The following is a 15,889-nucleotide window of genomic DNA, read 5'->3' as shown; positions in this document are numbered from 1 at the left end:
GGAAATACTTACATTTCCACCAGAAAGGGGCCTCTTTGACTTCACTTTGTGTCTGCAGTGTCGTCCCTTCGCGAAACTCAGTAACAGCTAGCTTTCAAAATGACAGTCCTCACCCAGTGAAGGCAATTATCTGACATTAATCTGTGCTTTGTCTTCCTCGAAAAGCTGCTTTTTTTTAACAGGGGATTTTCACAAGTCTCATCCCCCTCTTGTCTCCTCTGTTGTCTCCTCCTCCAGTCTTCTGATCTTGCAGTTGATATTTCTCCTCAGCACAGAAGGCAAAGATATGCTTCCTTCAAAGCCCAAACAAAGTGAGGACAGCTCCATGCAGTCAACAACAGTCCTCTTGCTGGGTTTGGTGTTTTGCTTGCGAGTGTGTGTTTGTGTTTCAGTCAGTGGATGTGTGTGCGCGTAGGGGGGGATCCTACTCTCCCTCTAACCATCTGCTGCTTCAATTGAGAAGGAAAAAAAAAAATCTGAGACAAAGGCGGTGTGTGCGCAAGAGTGTGTCTGCGTGTGTCGCATTCAGCCTCTTGCACCTCCAGCTGGCTTTGTCATGGCAGGCTTCCCTTCTTCCTCTTTCAATCTATAATGGTGCTCGGAGAGAGAGCCTGCGATTCGCCTTTCCCTTCCTCCTCTTGCTCTGCTCTGCCTTGGGTTTGTAAACAGATCTCTGCTCATGTGACCAGCCGTTTTGCCTCGCAACTCTCCTCTCCCTCAGCCCTCCCTTGCTACCTCTGTCCTCCAATCTGTAGGCAGAAGGAAGGCAGAATGAGCCAGACACTGACGAATAGGGCTCCTGCAAGCATGCTGATGTGTATGTGTCTGTATGCGCACACCCCTGTGCCTGTATATGTGAGAGGGAGAGAAAAGAGACACTTGCAGCAAAGTCAAGGGAGGCCCCGGTCAGTGATATGCGCATGGCTGATGTCCTGACAACCAAAACAAAGCCATTTGTGTGAAATGGAGGTCAGAAAAAGAATAAATGATTCATCGTCATTCCTCACTTCACACATAACCAAACGGTATTTTTGTAATAGTGTGATACCCGCTTTTGTTTTGAATATTTGCTTTGTTTGATCTAATATTATATATATATATGTGTGTGTGTGTGTAAATGATGATGTCACTGCTTTGTGACAAGAGAACCAATAGAAAGAACATGAATCAGGAAGTACGTCTGCATATGAGATTGTATAGATAAGATAAAAAGTGGGAAGAGAAAAATGACAGACAAAGACGTTGTGTTCATGCCACCCCCACACCAGGAGCCCTGGCTGCCAATTCGCTGAGGGAGAGAACAGCTGCTGGGCTACTGGGCAAGCTGCGAAGCGGTCAAGGGGAGTGCTGCTCCTCTAATCCCTAAGGGCAGGGAAAGAGGGAGGGAGAGAGTTCAATAGGATACATGCCATTTTCATTTACCCCTCCTCTCCTCCTTCCTCCACCATGCTCTAGAAATGGCATTACTCCTGAGTACGGGGGAACAGCTGGATTGGCTGCACAGAAGCACGAGCCTAAATACTCTCTTTAATACAGTGCGTGTATTGTTGGGTTCTTACAAGTTTGACTGACCCGATGTGTTGTAGCTAACGGTTGTGTTGCCACTGTAGGCATGTGAAAGGTGATGCTTTTGGTAACAGGACGCCCTCTTGTGAAATATGGGAAAAACACCATTGTGTTGACAGCTTGCTGAAGACGTGGACGGGAGACAAATTAAAGGAAAAACGTGAACTCTTCACCTCTATAGTGAGGGAGTCCAGCAGCTCTGTTAGGCTGTTTGGAGCATTTTGCTGCTATTGCGTTGACCTGCTTATCCCTTTAGGGAGAAAGGTCATTCCATCTGGACAGATTTTCTGAAATTATGGACATTTCTGTTGTTCTAAGAGAATGGGCTCTTCAGGGATGACAGTACCCGCACAGAGCACGAGGGGTCACTAACCCTGACCCTTGCCCTATGTGAAAATCATAGTTACCGGATCACAATGCAATTAAACCATTTTGGAGATGTTGGACCAGTGTTGTAGATACCATTTCTACCACCGCCATCATGACAACAATATATTTTGAAAGAAAGTTACCCCAGCTTTCCAGCAGCATTGGAAGCTCCACTGATGCTGTCTTAGTGGCATATGATAGCCAAACACTGTAATAAGATGCTTTTTATTACCCATCTTTATATAGGTAAGTATATCAAAAAGGTTACATATTCAGCTTTAATTACATTTTTTTAAAAATAAATATTTAAAAGCCTTTTCAAATAGAACAGGAGCAAAGTGTTTGCTCGGTGATTGTAAAATAGGGTTTACCAGGGAGTGAGTGACAGAATTGGGGCTGAGCAAGCAAATAAAGAAGATGCAAATGTAGACCTTGTTTTCGCAGTGACATGTAAATTGTTTTGACTGCGGCAACCTTTCATTTTTGCATAGATCTTAGGTTTGCTTTATTGCAAATGCAGTATTTCTGTAGCGTTATATTCAGAGACAATCCACGTAGTAATCTCAGATGCACAGCAGCCTCAGTTAGCTGCCATTATTCATCTACAGGCCACAGCAGAAAAGGCAAGAAGCCGTTTCAGAAAAATCTCTGTGCATACAGAAATAAGCAAGAAGTGTCCTTTATCGCTAACAAGATCTTTTCATTGTTTTTTAAGATATAGGTTGCACGAGACACAGTGGGTGCTTGATGTAAACGGAGCTCTTCTGAGCGATGTTTTCATTTCTGTCTAGTTCTGCTCTGGGAGTATTTATGGTGCCCTTGCACTTGAGAGCAATACAAACATTCATTAGTGTTATCAATGAGAACTCTAGTGTGCTCTAATAATGCTTTACTATCAGCCTGCTAAAGCAGCACTTATTAGCAGCCTAGAATTTACAGACTTCAGATTTCCGCCAAGCTCAGTCCCTTGGGGAACGATGAGAGCGTGTTTTCGACAATAATTCATGACAAACAGATAAAACACAGAAATGAAAACAACAGACTTTGGATTACACCCAGTGCCAGACATGTTCTCTGTAAACTGAACTGTATGTGAACCAGAAATATGTCGACAGTTTTTGTTTTCTTAAAATCTATTATACATAGCTACATACATATAGATTATACCATCAGTCAACCAGTCAGTTAAAATAGTGTGCGTTTAAATAAAGCGTAGTGCAGAATGCAATAATATATATTCTATCTTTCACAAATAAAATACTCTGGAAAAAAATAGTTTCTCTTTGAACTCTTTAGACCTTACTGTAATACACCGCCCACTCTTTTTTCTCCACATCGTGACTGTGGCTCTTTACAAACCCATTTATTTCCCCGTTAATGTTTCCATTCATTCCCCCCTCTTTTTCACCATCTTCATGTTCTTTTCTCAGAGCCAGAGGTGGCTTACAGGTGTGCCAGTTCCACAAAACTTTGTTCATATCATCCTGGGCTCTGATACCCAACAGCTTTTCCTCATCACTCTTCCACGTGTCTTCATCTTCGTTGTCGCTGTCGTGTTTGCTGTGATGGCGGTGGAAGCCTCGCATCTCTCCGCTGATGTTCTCAAAGTATTGCTGGATGCAAACCTTGGCAAAGCTCTTGGCGTGCTCCTTGCAGGTTTCATCGAACATCTTGCGTTCAATGTCAATATAATGGGACCAGTATTTGGTTTTGAGGAAGGCGGCCTGGGTGAAGCATGGCCGAATAGCTCGGATCAGGAAGGCAGTGAAGGTCATCATGAGCAAAACCATCCATCCGCATGCCTGTGAAATGCAGAGATGATAAATCTAGCAAAATGACCACTATTTTGAGCTCTCTAATGATGCACTATAAACAAACTATAGATGTTAGATAGAAGGATCACACATAGACATCCTGCTAATCTTCACTCCTTCTGATTTATCTGTGCTTGTGCAGATACTGAAAATCAGATGTGGTGAAGAAGGCTTATTTAGCAGCTTCTTGACAGCGTCATAGCTCATTAACAGAATCTGTATATCAACTGACTTTTTAGAGATATCTTTCTTTTAAGCCTGTATAATTGCCCTTCAGCTGATCAAAGACCTAAATAACAGTGTGGGTGTTTTTGGAAGAAGTGGAAGAGGTCCCAGTTCCATGAATAATAAATTTCAAGGCTTATCTATTGCTCTAATAAGCCAGCAGGAAAGCTTCAGTGAGCTCAAACTGTAAAGTGAATTATAGTCTGGCAGGAAGATTTAAGTTAAGAGCAGTCTTTGAGGAATAAAGCGAGGAAACTAAAATTAGTTTTCCTTGTTTTGAAGTTAAAATAGTTCAGTGAATTGACAGCCAGGGCTGAAGCCAGGATTTTAGAGACACTGAGGTCACGAGGGCCCGCATTGGTACTCTTTTGATGGTTTTATTTAATTAGATTATTCATATTATTATTTTTTTTTTGTGAATGTAATTTGAATGCGTAAATGCTGTTTAAAGGACAACTCTCTACAGTTTACAAAGATGGTGAATCTTTGGTTCCTTATTTAGCTATTTATTTAGTTGGCTTAAGAGTCAAATCTAAATGTGTTCAGCCTAACAATACTTGAAACAGCCAAATACAAAGTCACCAAAAAATTTTTTTTAATTAAATATTGTCAGCTAAGGGCAGTGTTGTCATTTTGTTGTCAGTCATTTTGACTCGCCATGGAGAAAGACTGCAGGTGGTACTAATAACAGTAACAATACGTCTTTTCTATTCAGCTACTCGAGTGACAATGAGTCAGCACAAACAATACCAAGACTGTGGAACTCAGCTACCATTACTTTTTAATGGAGAAATTATTGACTGATACCAGCAGCTGGACAATACCGACATTTTGTGTTCTATTTATTTTGGTTTTGGCCTGTTTATCCACATTGTTTCTGCCAGGGAAACAAAAGAAATCTGCATTATTAAAAATTGGACCACATGAGCCAGACTTCCCTCAAAAGAGCCCTTAAAACAGCTTGAAATCTTTCAGCTCTTCATTCTGTTGTGTTTGAAGATGTAGTCAGCACAAACATTGGCCACTCACAATGATAAATGTCTTTTTATTTACCGTTGGTGTAAATCAACAAGGACGATACCAAAGTCCTTCAAGAAGCAAAGCTCACCGCTTGGCTCCCATCTTAGCAAAATCTTTAGGCAGGTATGTGGGGGTTTATTTTTAATGCTGGTTCTGATAGAAAGGTGTCAGAATACACAGTGCCTCACATTATTATTATTATTATTATTATTATTATTATTATTGCTGAGCCCTGTCAACCACCAAAAATGTGTGCATCAGAACTGGACCGCAGAGCAGTGAAAGAAGCTAGCCTGTTGTGATGGTCACGTTTTCGTTGACATCACTGGGATGGCCAGGTGCATGTGAATTGCTTACCTGGGGAACACCTGGCACCAGGATTCACTATGAAGAAGGATAGCTGGCAGAGGTAGTGTAATGCTTTGATAATGCTCTGCTGGGAAACCTTGGGCCCTGCCATCCACGTGGGTGTTACTTTGATATTAGCAACCTAAGCATTGATGCAGACCATTTACACCCTGTCACGAAACAGTATTCCCTGATGTCTGTGGCCTCTTTTAGCAGGATAATGAGCCCTGCTAACAAGCAAAAATGGTTCAGGGATAGATTGAGGAGGTCAACAAAGAGTTTGAGGTGTTGACCAATCAAGCATCTGTGGGATGTGTTAGACCAGGGGTCCCCAATTCCAGTCCTAAAACCTGCAGGGCCGGTGTCCCTGCAGGTTTTAGATGTGTCCTTGATCCATCACAGCTGATTTTAATGGATAAATTACCTTCTCAACATGTATTGAAATTCTCCAGAGGCCTGGTAATGAACTAATCATGTGATTCAGGTGTGTTGACCCATTGTGAGATCTAAAACCTGCAGGGACACTGGCCCTCCTGGACTGGGATTGGGGACCTCTGTGTTAGACAAACATATCTGATCCACAGAGGCCACACCTCTCATCTTACAGGATTTAAAGGATCCGTTGCTAACATCTTGGTGCCATATACAAAAGCAGAACTTCAGGGGTCTAATGGAGTCCATGTATCCACAGGTCAGGACTTTTTTGCCAGCAAAAGAGGAATCAACACAATATTAGTTGGTCATAATGTTACGGTTGATCGGTGTATGTTTCCCATTTTGGCTATTAATATGCTTTTTGGATGAAGATATATTGGTGTATCTTCTAAATGCAGTGTTTTCACTGTTTATTTCACACTTGTATATTTAATGTTATCTTTTTTTCTCAATTCTACTAAAAGTAACGTTCTTGTATTTGGCTCTGACAGTTTCACTAAGGAGGTCAGTCAGCACATCGGCCCCTTTGGCGGTAATTAGATCATCTTCTAAGAAGCTTTTGGTATCATCTTTGAACAACATCTAAAGTTTGAATCTCTAAACTGTCTAATATCTTAATCTCTAAGAATGTCTAAACTCATCCAGTCCAGTCTATTTCAAAAGTCAGACCTTAACTATGATTCAGTCATCTGGAACTTTTAGTCGACAATTCAATTTTCTCTCGCCTTGATTATTTTAACTCACTTTTCACTTGTATCTCTCAGTTCTTCATAGCAAGTCCTATTATTAACATGTAAAGCTCTACATGAACAGGCCCCTGCTTATGCAGTGCATCAGGAAAGTATTTATAGCTTTTTACTTCTTCCACATTTCGTTAAATTTATTTTCAACACAAAATTCTACCCACCCCTTAATGATAAGTTTTCCTAAGTAAAAAAAAATGCTTGAAATTCTTACAAATTTATCAAAATGAATAAATACATAAAAATAGAAAATATACATAGATTTTACAGCCTTTGCTTCACCGTAGGCATGGTATTGGCCCAGTTTCTGCCAGACATATTGCTTGGCATTCAGGCCAAAGATTTCAATATTTATTTCATATTTGTTTAATCTCGTCAGGGTCGAGAGAAAGAGCAAGGCTGGATTTCTGTGGAGTCACTATTGGGTTCTTGGTCACCTCCATGACTAAGGCCCTTCTACCTTGATTTCTCAGATTGACCATGCAGCCATCTCCACAAAGAGTCCTGGTGGTTCCAAACTACTTCTATGTATGGATGATGGGATCTAGTGTGCCCATTTGGACCTTGACAGAATCCTCTCTCTGACCAAATCACAATGAGAGTCACCACAAGGCATTTTATATTGTAAGATAAAGACCCTACAATAAAATAACACTCAATGCATCATGACTTCAGTAACCGCGGCCTATTGCAGCATAACTAAGGGAGGATTCAGGGTCACCTGATCCAACCCTAACTATATGCTTTATATAAAAGAGTAGTTTTAAGCCTAATATTAAAAGTAGAGAGGGTGTCTGTCTCCTGAATCCAAACTGGGAGCTGATTTCACAGAAGAACCAAGCTGAATTCTCTGGCTCCCATTCTACTTTTAAAAACACTAGGTAACAAAAGTAGTCCAGCAGTCTGAAACTGCTGGACTTTACTGGGGGTGTTTGGTACTCTGAGATCTTTAAGATGAGATTGGCCCTGATTAATCAAGACCTTGTATGTGAGTTGAAGGATTTTTAATTTCATTCTGGATTTAACAGGGAGCCAAAGAAGAGAAGTCAATATTTCTCCCACAGTGGCTTCTCTTCATTGGCTTAACAGGTGTGTGCCTTTCCAATTCATATCCAATCAACTGAATTTACAACAGGTGGCCTTCAATCAACTTGTAGAAACGTCTAACAAAGGATCAGTGGAAATAGGATACACCTGAGCTGAATTTTGAGTGACATGGGAAAGGCTGCGAATGCTTATGTGCATGTTATGATTTTGTTTTTTTTTAAATAAATTTGCTAAACATTTGAAGCAATTTTCCACTTTGTCATTATGGGATATCGTGTGTAGAATATTGAACTGAAAAATAAACTTAATCCATTTTGGAATAAGACTGTAACATAAAAAAATGTGGAACAAGTAAAGGATACTTTATGGTTGCACTGTATATCAAAGCTGGTGAGACCTTATCACTCAGATCATTTGATGAAGGTCTGCTATTTGTTCTGTGTGCTTTACATTAAAACCAGAGTCTATCTAGCTTATAACCTTGGAACAGGCTTTGTCAGCCAACGAGGTCAGCTGATTCAGTGATTTCTTTTCAACCACTGCCAAAAAGTCTTGATTGAGGGTAGCTTTCCCTAATCTTTCTCCCATTATTTGGGCCTTAGTTTGCATCTATTTGCGTGTATTGAAGTGTGTATGTTGGAATGAATGCCTGAATGTTGGATCATGTGGTATCTGCCTTTTTTTTCAGTCTGATAAACACTTTGTAACTATCTGTTTGGAAAAGTGCTATACAAGTTAAGTTTTTTGTTTGCTATTGAAATGGCTTACCAAACAACCATCATGGCATATAGCCACCAGCTTAGCTACTATTAATATTTTTCATAAATGTGGTGAGACAAATTGCACATCTTGCTTGATTTTATCAGAAAGTCATACCTAGAAACCACTCACACAGGGTTGCAAATAAACAATGGGATACCTGGGATATACACTTGATGTATCTCGACGCTGCCTCTCTTAATTCCTTATCCTCAAACAGGTCTTTGCAAGGGATACGTGCCAGGAATTTTAACTTCTCCGTCTCTGACATTCCTTGAATGACACTGGAATTCCCAAACCTGTCAATATCCAAGCTGATGCTGAAAGCGCAGAGGAAGCTCTTCCCGTCCATGAGAGTGACAGACACCCACACTGCAGGGGCAATAAAAGATCTCTGTGTGATTGAGCAAAACATGTAGCGCAGGATTGTTGGATCCTTGATTCTTTTCCCAGTGGGTCTTTTCCACTCCTCTGCCAACACTGACACATTATTGTTCAATACAAAACCTAACAAAAAGAACCATATGGGAGGAATAAGAAGCAGTCCGATCCCATAGGTGTAGTTATACTCTGGCATACAGGGACAGCTGAACTCAAACGCTGAGTACATTTGAGCACTAGCTAGTGCCATTATACCACAGATCCCATTCATAAAAGACTCCTGGTTGGATTGGAGAAACTGGAACATCATACGAAACTTATCCATCTTGAGAAATGTGTCGGGTCTTTAGTTCACAAGTACTTAAACCTGTTAAAAAAAAAGGACAGTAACATGTTTAAGATAAGGTAAAAAAAAAAAAAGGGGGGAAAAAAGCATAAAATCAGATTTTTATGAGAAATGATTATAGGTTCTAGTAAAATCTTTATTAATGGTTAAAAAATAATTGCAAATATTTTACATGTGATATAGAAATCTATCAAAGATGGCAAAGATCAACTTTTGGAGTTCCATACTGTGAAACAACTATTTGAATGTTGAATTTTAAGAGAAAATAAACCACCAGGCCAAAAGCTATATGTGTTATTAAGCAGTCAAGTAAGTAATAATTAGACTTTTGGTTCTGCATTCCTCTTTCTATTGAATTAGAGGCTTAGTAGGTAGAGAAATATCACAACACTGGATTCTCAAAATTTATTAAAAGTCATTATTACTTATCTTTAAAGCACTTGGAACTTACTGTATATTCATTAATTAGGCCATAAAACATAGTTCATTAAAGGCACCATGTTAAATAGTGATATTATAATCTCTGTAAACTATGACTTCTACTTTAAAACAGCTTTAATGTGGACTGGGTTATCGGTTTAATATAGAGGAATAAATACAAGAAATACACAAAATACACTTACCTCTTTAAACAAGAGTCAATGAATAGATCAAAGGTTTAAAAAAATCATATAAGGACAGTGTCCATAATAGAAGTTTTGCTGTTGTACTTAGCAATCATAGCCCTGACCAACTGAAAGGTGCTTCTCGAACTCTCTGTCCAAAGCGAGCAGCATCATCTGTCATCATGCCCCTCCCTTCATAGGCACCTGTCTTTAGTGCGATGTCAAAACAAATTCTGATTCACCCCACATTCTCAAAAGTACACCTGTTAAAGGGAACATATAGTTTCCATCGTTTCTGGGAATGCCTTTATTTGCTAATATGCATGCAGTGTGTGGTGAGGTTTATTCGAGAAACCTGAACTTCGAGGATGTAGTTGTGTTAATGTGTAGTCGTAACAACGAAGACATGCAAAAACACTTTCAACCCATTCAAATATCAGTGGCTTTGGCTGGAAAATGTAATTGTCTAAGAGGTGAGGGTTCAGCCTGTTCTCACTTGCGTAATCAAAACCAGAAGAATCAAATCGACAGCTTCACTTACATTGATTACTTTATTTCACGTAACTCTTTTAGAGCACCTGGACCCACTGACTGTAATAGAGCTTGACAAACCAGTTAGAAACCCACAAGAAGATAAAAGACAGAGGCACTCTCTGCCATTCATGCATATAAAACACCATTGTTTTTATTTGAACAAAGGTAGGTGGCCAAATGCGTTCATTTCATAGTATACTATGAAATGATCTAAACAACCTCATACTGCTTACTGGTAAAAACTGTCTAAACGATTCAAAGTAATTGCTCAATTCTAACATTTTGAAATTGCAGTTGAAATGACAGGAAGTCTGTGCTATCTTTTCTTCTGTCTATTGCACAGGAAGGTGTCACAGCAGAGCACATGGGCAGGGTGTGCAGGAAATAAGTCACAGAAGGCAACCTACATCTAAAATAGGAAGAGATCACAGAAGCTGCGGCTGTGTAAGGTTGATCTCTTAGTTCCGTCTTTGTACCTATTCGGTGCCTTGCATTATTGAGATAAACACACTTTCTGGTGCGTATTCTTCTACTCCTTTAATGTCATGTGCAAAAAGTAATCTAGTATTTAGCATATAAAGTAACAACAGAAAGAAATAAGTAAAGAGAGGAAGTTGCTTCGTTCTCTGTTTTCTTGCATCACTGTAGAATTTGCTAGCAGGAACATTGTTTTTGAATTATTTTAATGGATAATTGCAAGGTTTTAGATTCAGTAGTGTTTTGTTTTATTAATCACTAATTAATCACATGCATTTTTATAATTGACTGAATGCTGCCATTTAATTCACTCATAGACAATACTGACGATGCAAGAAACTCTGCTGAGAGTGTTTGTGGTGGGTCTCGGTCTCCTAATGTGTCCAAGGGATGACCCTGGAGTTGAGGAATGGGACGATATTGTCAACAAGGACATGCAAAGGCATGAAGAGAAGCTGCTGAGAGAGGAAGAGAAACTCGACCAGGAAATGCCACCTGTCAGTGAGAAAATACACACAGACAAAAATGAGACTGAAGATGACAGAAACTTTCATGATGAACAGAAGTCGGATCAAAACGTCACTGAAAAAGACAAACTTTTAGAGTCAGAAGGACATGGCACCAATCGTGAATTACTACGGGGCCGATCCACAGCTAAATCAGATCCAAGTGTGCCTAAAGATTATAATGCTGAACCCGAGGCTGCTTTAAAGGCATCACAAGATGCTAATGAGCTAAAGGGAAAAGATATCCATACTGACAGCTCTTTTGGAGACCCTGGCAAACCACAGGGGCAGCATGCAAGACCTGAGAAGGAAATATCTAGTTCCAAAGGACAAGACACACCTTTTAAAAATGTCAAGACATCAGAAAATGAAACCTCAGAGAACTCAATTGCAGAATGGGAAAGAGATTACCTCTGGTACATTTGGAACACATTCTCAGTCATTTCCATGATCCGTTTCTGTTGGAAATACCTGAATAGGAATTCCCAAACGACACAAGTAGCAGCCTCCCCTGTGACGTGCGCTGCTGATGAAGTGCAGCTACCAGACATCGGCACTCTTCACGATTTTTATGCTAAATACGTTCAAGAATCATCTCAAAAAAAATGGAGGAAAGATGAGTTTCTGGAAGGATTTTCAAATGACCTACTAGATGCTATGAGGACCATATGTGGTAAAAATGGCAGTATGGTGATTGAGGACTTTCAGATGCTCAGTGCCTGTAATATCATTGTCCCTTTGACCCCACCGAAGCCATTTAAATTTCACATTCAGCTCTGTAACCACAAAGGGAGGGATTTTTCAAATATGCCAGTGTGCGGTCAAATAAAGCTTTTGGAAAATAAGAAAATCCAAGATTGCCCCTGTCAGACCTCTGATGCAGATGAGGATATGGTTTGCCTGTTGCATTCTGACCACAATGAGAACATAAGGACAGAAATTACCGAGGTTTGTGATGGTTTTCTGTGCTCGAAGAACACTCCTTTCTTGTCAAAATCACTGGTCTCCAGATGGTTTCAGAGCACCATAAAACAAGCATGGAGACTGATTTCACACAAGTATGAGTTTGAGCTCAATATTCACTATATTGATGCTCCTGGTGCTCTAGTGATCAGGTTCAAGTCAGGCAAGAAGATCACCTTTAGTATGAACCCCGTGGTTACATTTAATAATGATGCTTATTTTTTCATTACACCTTGGTCCTCAAGTGATTTAGATACTTTCTGGAGACTATCCTTAACCAGCTATGAAGACCATCTCCTGGAACATCTCTCGAAACGCCTGCCTGAAAATGCTTGTCATATTCAAGCACTTGAAATTGCACGTTTCCTTCACAAGAGGCAGACGGCAATGACAGGAAGTAGTGCTCTGAAGGATTTTCATTTCAAAACGGCCCTAATGCATCTGCTTCTCACCACAGACCCAAGACACTGGAACGCAAACTGTGTCGATTCTAGGTTACGAGACTTGCTAGCCTTTATAGAAAGAAGCCTTGAGAAAAAGGTACTGAAACACATTCTCATTGGCAATTCTTTAACTGAGGTTATTGAACTTCCTGCTGAATTAATCAGAGCAAAGCCAGTGAATCTCTTCCATCCTCTTGTGGTACATAATTGCATGTACAGGAATGCTATGACGCATTTCCAGGAGATGCTTAGAAATGCATACATGATGGTTGATGATTACGCAAAATATACCGAAAGAGCAAACTGAACATTTGAAGACAGTGCAATTTAGTTTTAATTTTCAATTGAACCATTGACAGTAAACAAATTGTTGTACATTCATAAAGTAATGTCATACTGTGCAGAGTTCAAGAAATAAAGCCTCTATTTTTAAAACAATTCTGATCATTTAAACATTAAATTATTGGTCCCAATTGTTTGGGAAGTCCTTATGTTTTTCTGCATCGGGGTCATCCAAGTTGAACATGCCAGCATCACGGGACTTCATCTTGGGCTCAGACTTCACATGTTCATCTTCACTGGTCAAGTCAACCATCCAAGAGTGACTTGAGATTATCTTCCTAGAAGCTGGTGGAGAAAAAAAAAAAAAAAAGTTTAAAATGTGAGACCACTTTCATGCCTTCAGTGTTCTGCAAGACTGTCTGGTTGTCAGTTTGCATCAAAAAGACTTCATTCAACTTGCAATGAGCCAAGCTTAGCTGAGTGAAAAGCTATTGCATCTCATGTAAATTTAAAAATTACCCCTTTGCTGTGGTGACGAACAAGTTGATTCACAACAAGCGCACACAGTGTCATGCCCGTAGAGCTCTTTCCAGCTAAAACACAAAGCAGGGGTCAAAAGATTTGATGACAGCAAGCACAAACGTAACACTTTGTAGAATTTCAGTTTAGCCAACTCACCGTCCAGTCACTGGATCATAGTTACAAGCCTTCGAATTACGAGTTGGAGTAGGTGACCCCATAAAGAGCTCACAGTGCAAGTACTGTTCCTAAAGAGACATTGCATTTAGTGTCTACATAATGCATTTCATGGCATCCATTTCTATACAACCTATTGAGGCTACCTGTGATGAGATCATGGAAGCACGGTCCTTGAAGATGACAGCTCCCACAGTCAATCTCTGGACCATCTTCGAGCTACCAGTAAGGAACTTTGACTGTAGCATCACCTTGCCATCAATCATACAGCTAGAATTGGAGATCAGACAGGTTTATCCACTGCCAGCAAGTCACCCCAGTTTTAATTATGATACTGTAAAATTATTACCCATTGTTGTCAACGATTGTATATTTAGGAGTCAAGTCTGGGTTGCTGGAAGGGGTCATGAAGCACTTGTTGATGTAGAGCCTTTTATTTCTAGAGCTTGCTGTGTGGTAAAGTACACTAGCCTCAAAGTACATCGACTGTCCCAAGGTGTAGATTTTGGTCCCAGTGACATTATTTCCAGACACTTTAGTAGGGTGAAAGTGGAAAAGCACAATAAAAGGCAAAAATAAATCAGGCTGCTGCATATGTTTGGCTAACTGAGTGCATTGTGATGAGTTCTGAAAAATGTTTGTGGAACATTTTATCCTTCCCTAAGCTTTCACCAGTATGGATGCTGTCGTAGCTCCATAGTGTACATTTGCATGCCAAAATAAAAAAAAGACAGGCAGCTGTTGTGGTATATACAATAAACATTTGCTTGAACTTAAACTTGTCTCTGGTGTACTTTCTAAAACAATGTCCTTGTACAGAAAGGCTTGTCAAATTTCTATTTCCTCACTCATACCTAGAATTAAAAAGGTTTGGATGCTACTTTCCACTTTGATAGAAGACTTTGGGAGTTTAATATTTAGTGTTACCAGCCATATTTGAAAGTCTTTACTTTAAAACATACTTAAGGCCTACCATTTGAAGAATTCAAATTGTGGACAGCAATGAAATTTAATCTAGAATGTTTACCATCTACAAGGGTGAGGCTGAAAATTCTTTTTGGTTTCAGTGCTCTGAAAACTGTTCCTCCTCGCAGTTTGGGGTGGAAGCCAACTTTGTATGAGTGAAAGAACCTGCAATAGTTAAAATGAATTAATTGGAGACAATTTAAAATTAAGGACACTTGGCTGATTGGAAGAAAAAAAAAAAAAAAAAAAAAAAAAAAGATCTTACCTGGGAAACCGACACTGCAGAGGAATTTCAAATGGCATTTCCCTTAAAACTGGAGTGGTTTGTCTGAAGCGGAGAACATTGCTGATGGACAAGTAATCTGCATGACTCTGGAACATAAACATTTCCATTTGGTTTGTCACAGTAAAATATGAAACAAATACATTAGGATATTCACCAACCTCTTTCTTGAATCCACAGCCAGTTACAAAAGAGTAGAGAAAGTAGTAATAGTGCTCATTTTCTTGGTTAACGGGGCATGTACCAAGTTTCAAATATTTGTATGCATCTCTGGATTTGAAGACCCTTTTCCTGATTCTTACATACATTTTATCCACATGGCACAAAATTTCAACCATATTGTCTCTGCCCGTTTCTGCTCCTCCAGTTACAGGAGCAGCAGGAGCACTAGCAAGCAATATTTTCCTGGCCCATTCAGGAAGGGGCCTGACTCCTCTTTCTGGCTTGAAAAGCTGCTTTCGGTCATAGGAGGCTGGGACATTGAGATACTTGGGTAACTTCATTGCTTCAGGTGTTGAAAAATCTCCATGCGATGCACTCCTCTTGAGTATATCTTTAGGTGCAGAATCTTCTGTTTCGTCTTCATCTGCCACTGTCTCCATTTTTTCCTGGTCTAATTCAGGATCTTGCCCAAACACACCATACTCCGCTTTATCTATAAACTGAAAACAGGCAGACCAAAACAGCAGAAATAAAAACCCAGCATGCATCAGCCCCATTACTATTACTACTATTATTTTAAATTCCAGTGGCTGCCTCGCACTGCTGGTCCTTCACCTAATAAAGTTCAGCATGATGGCAGTGTTTCAGCCAGCTTTTGTATCCTTCAGTTCAGAAAGAATTCACACACCTGCCAGAAATGACAATCAGTACCAACCAATGAGTGGTGGTGAGCAATAATCAGCTTTTTTTTAAGTGGAAAGCAGGTGTTGTTAAATTATGCTTCTTCCTAATCCTTTTTATATGTTTTTATGATGATATTTTTTTGCTTATGATTTGTTTTGTTTTGTTTGCTTGTGTTTTTTGTTTATTTATTTTTTTATTGTTATTTAAACATGGTCAAAATAAAGCGACACATTCA

The 15,889-nt window shown here is 39.7% G+C and overlaps 3 protein-coding genes across 3 annotated transcripts; 1 reads left to right on the top strand and 2 right to left on the bottom strand.

Moving 5' to 3' along the window:
• Positions 1-853: 853 nt before the first annotated feature.
• calhm1b (calcium homeostasis modulator 1b) lies at positions 854-10,155 on the bottom strand. Its single transcript, XM_085162479.1, has 3 exons — positions 9,677-10,155; positions 8,487-9,074; positions 854-3,737 (listed from the first exon to the last, which is right to left on the bottom strand). Exons 2-3 carry the CDS (start codon positions 9,030-9,032, stop codon positions 3,228-3,230), a joined length of 1,056 nt encoding a protein of 351 aa, XP_085018605.1. The 5' UTR covers positions 9,033-9,074; positions 9,677-10,155; the 3' UTR covers positions 854-3,227.
• Positions 10,156-10,448: 293 nt separating this feature from the next.
• LOC146516358 (inositol 1,4,5-trisphosphate receptor-interacting protein) lies at positions 10,449-14,075 on the top strand. The gene is made up of 2 exons (XM_085162468.1): positions 10,449-10,709; positions 10,987-14,075. Exon 2 carries the CDS (start codon positions 10,999-11,001, stop codon positions 12,886-12,888), a length of 1,890 nt encoding a protein of 629 aa, XP_085018594.1. The 5' UTR covers positions 10,449-10,709; positions 10,987-10,998; the 3' UTR covers positions 12,889-14,075.
• zp3c (zona pellucida glycoprotein 3c) lies at positions 12,885-15,612 on the bottom strand. Its single transcript, XM_085162471.1, has 8 exons — positions 14,970-15,612; positions 14,791-14,897; positions 14,587-14,690; positions 13,909-14,092; positions 13,706-13,829; positions 13,542-13,630; positions 13,383-13,456; positions 12,885-13,208 (listed from the first exon to the last, which is right to left on the bottom strand). Exons 1-8 carry the CDS (start codon positions 15,525-15,527, stop codon positions 13,042-13,044), a joined length of 1,407 nt encoding a protein of 468 aa, XP_085018597.1. The 5' UTR covers positions 15,528-15,612; the 3' UTR covers positions 12,885-13,041.
• Between the last annotated feature and the right edge of the window lie 277 nt (positions 15,613-15,889).

Source organism: Neolamprologus multifasciatus, chromosome 6 (genome assembly GCF_963576455.1).
Source record: "Neolamprologus multifasciatus chromosome 6, fNeoMul1.2, whole genome shotgun sequence".
NCBI classification, from domain to species: domain Eukaryota; kingdom Metazoa; phylum Chordata; class Actinopteri; order Cichliformes; family Cichlidae; genus Neolamprologus; species Neolamprologus multifasciatus.
This window is presented reverse-complemented; position numbering and strand designations above follow the sequence as displayed.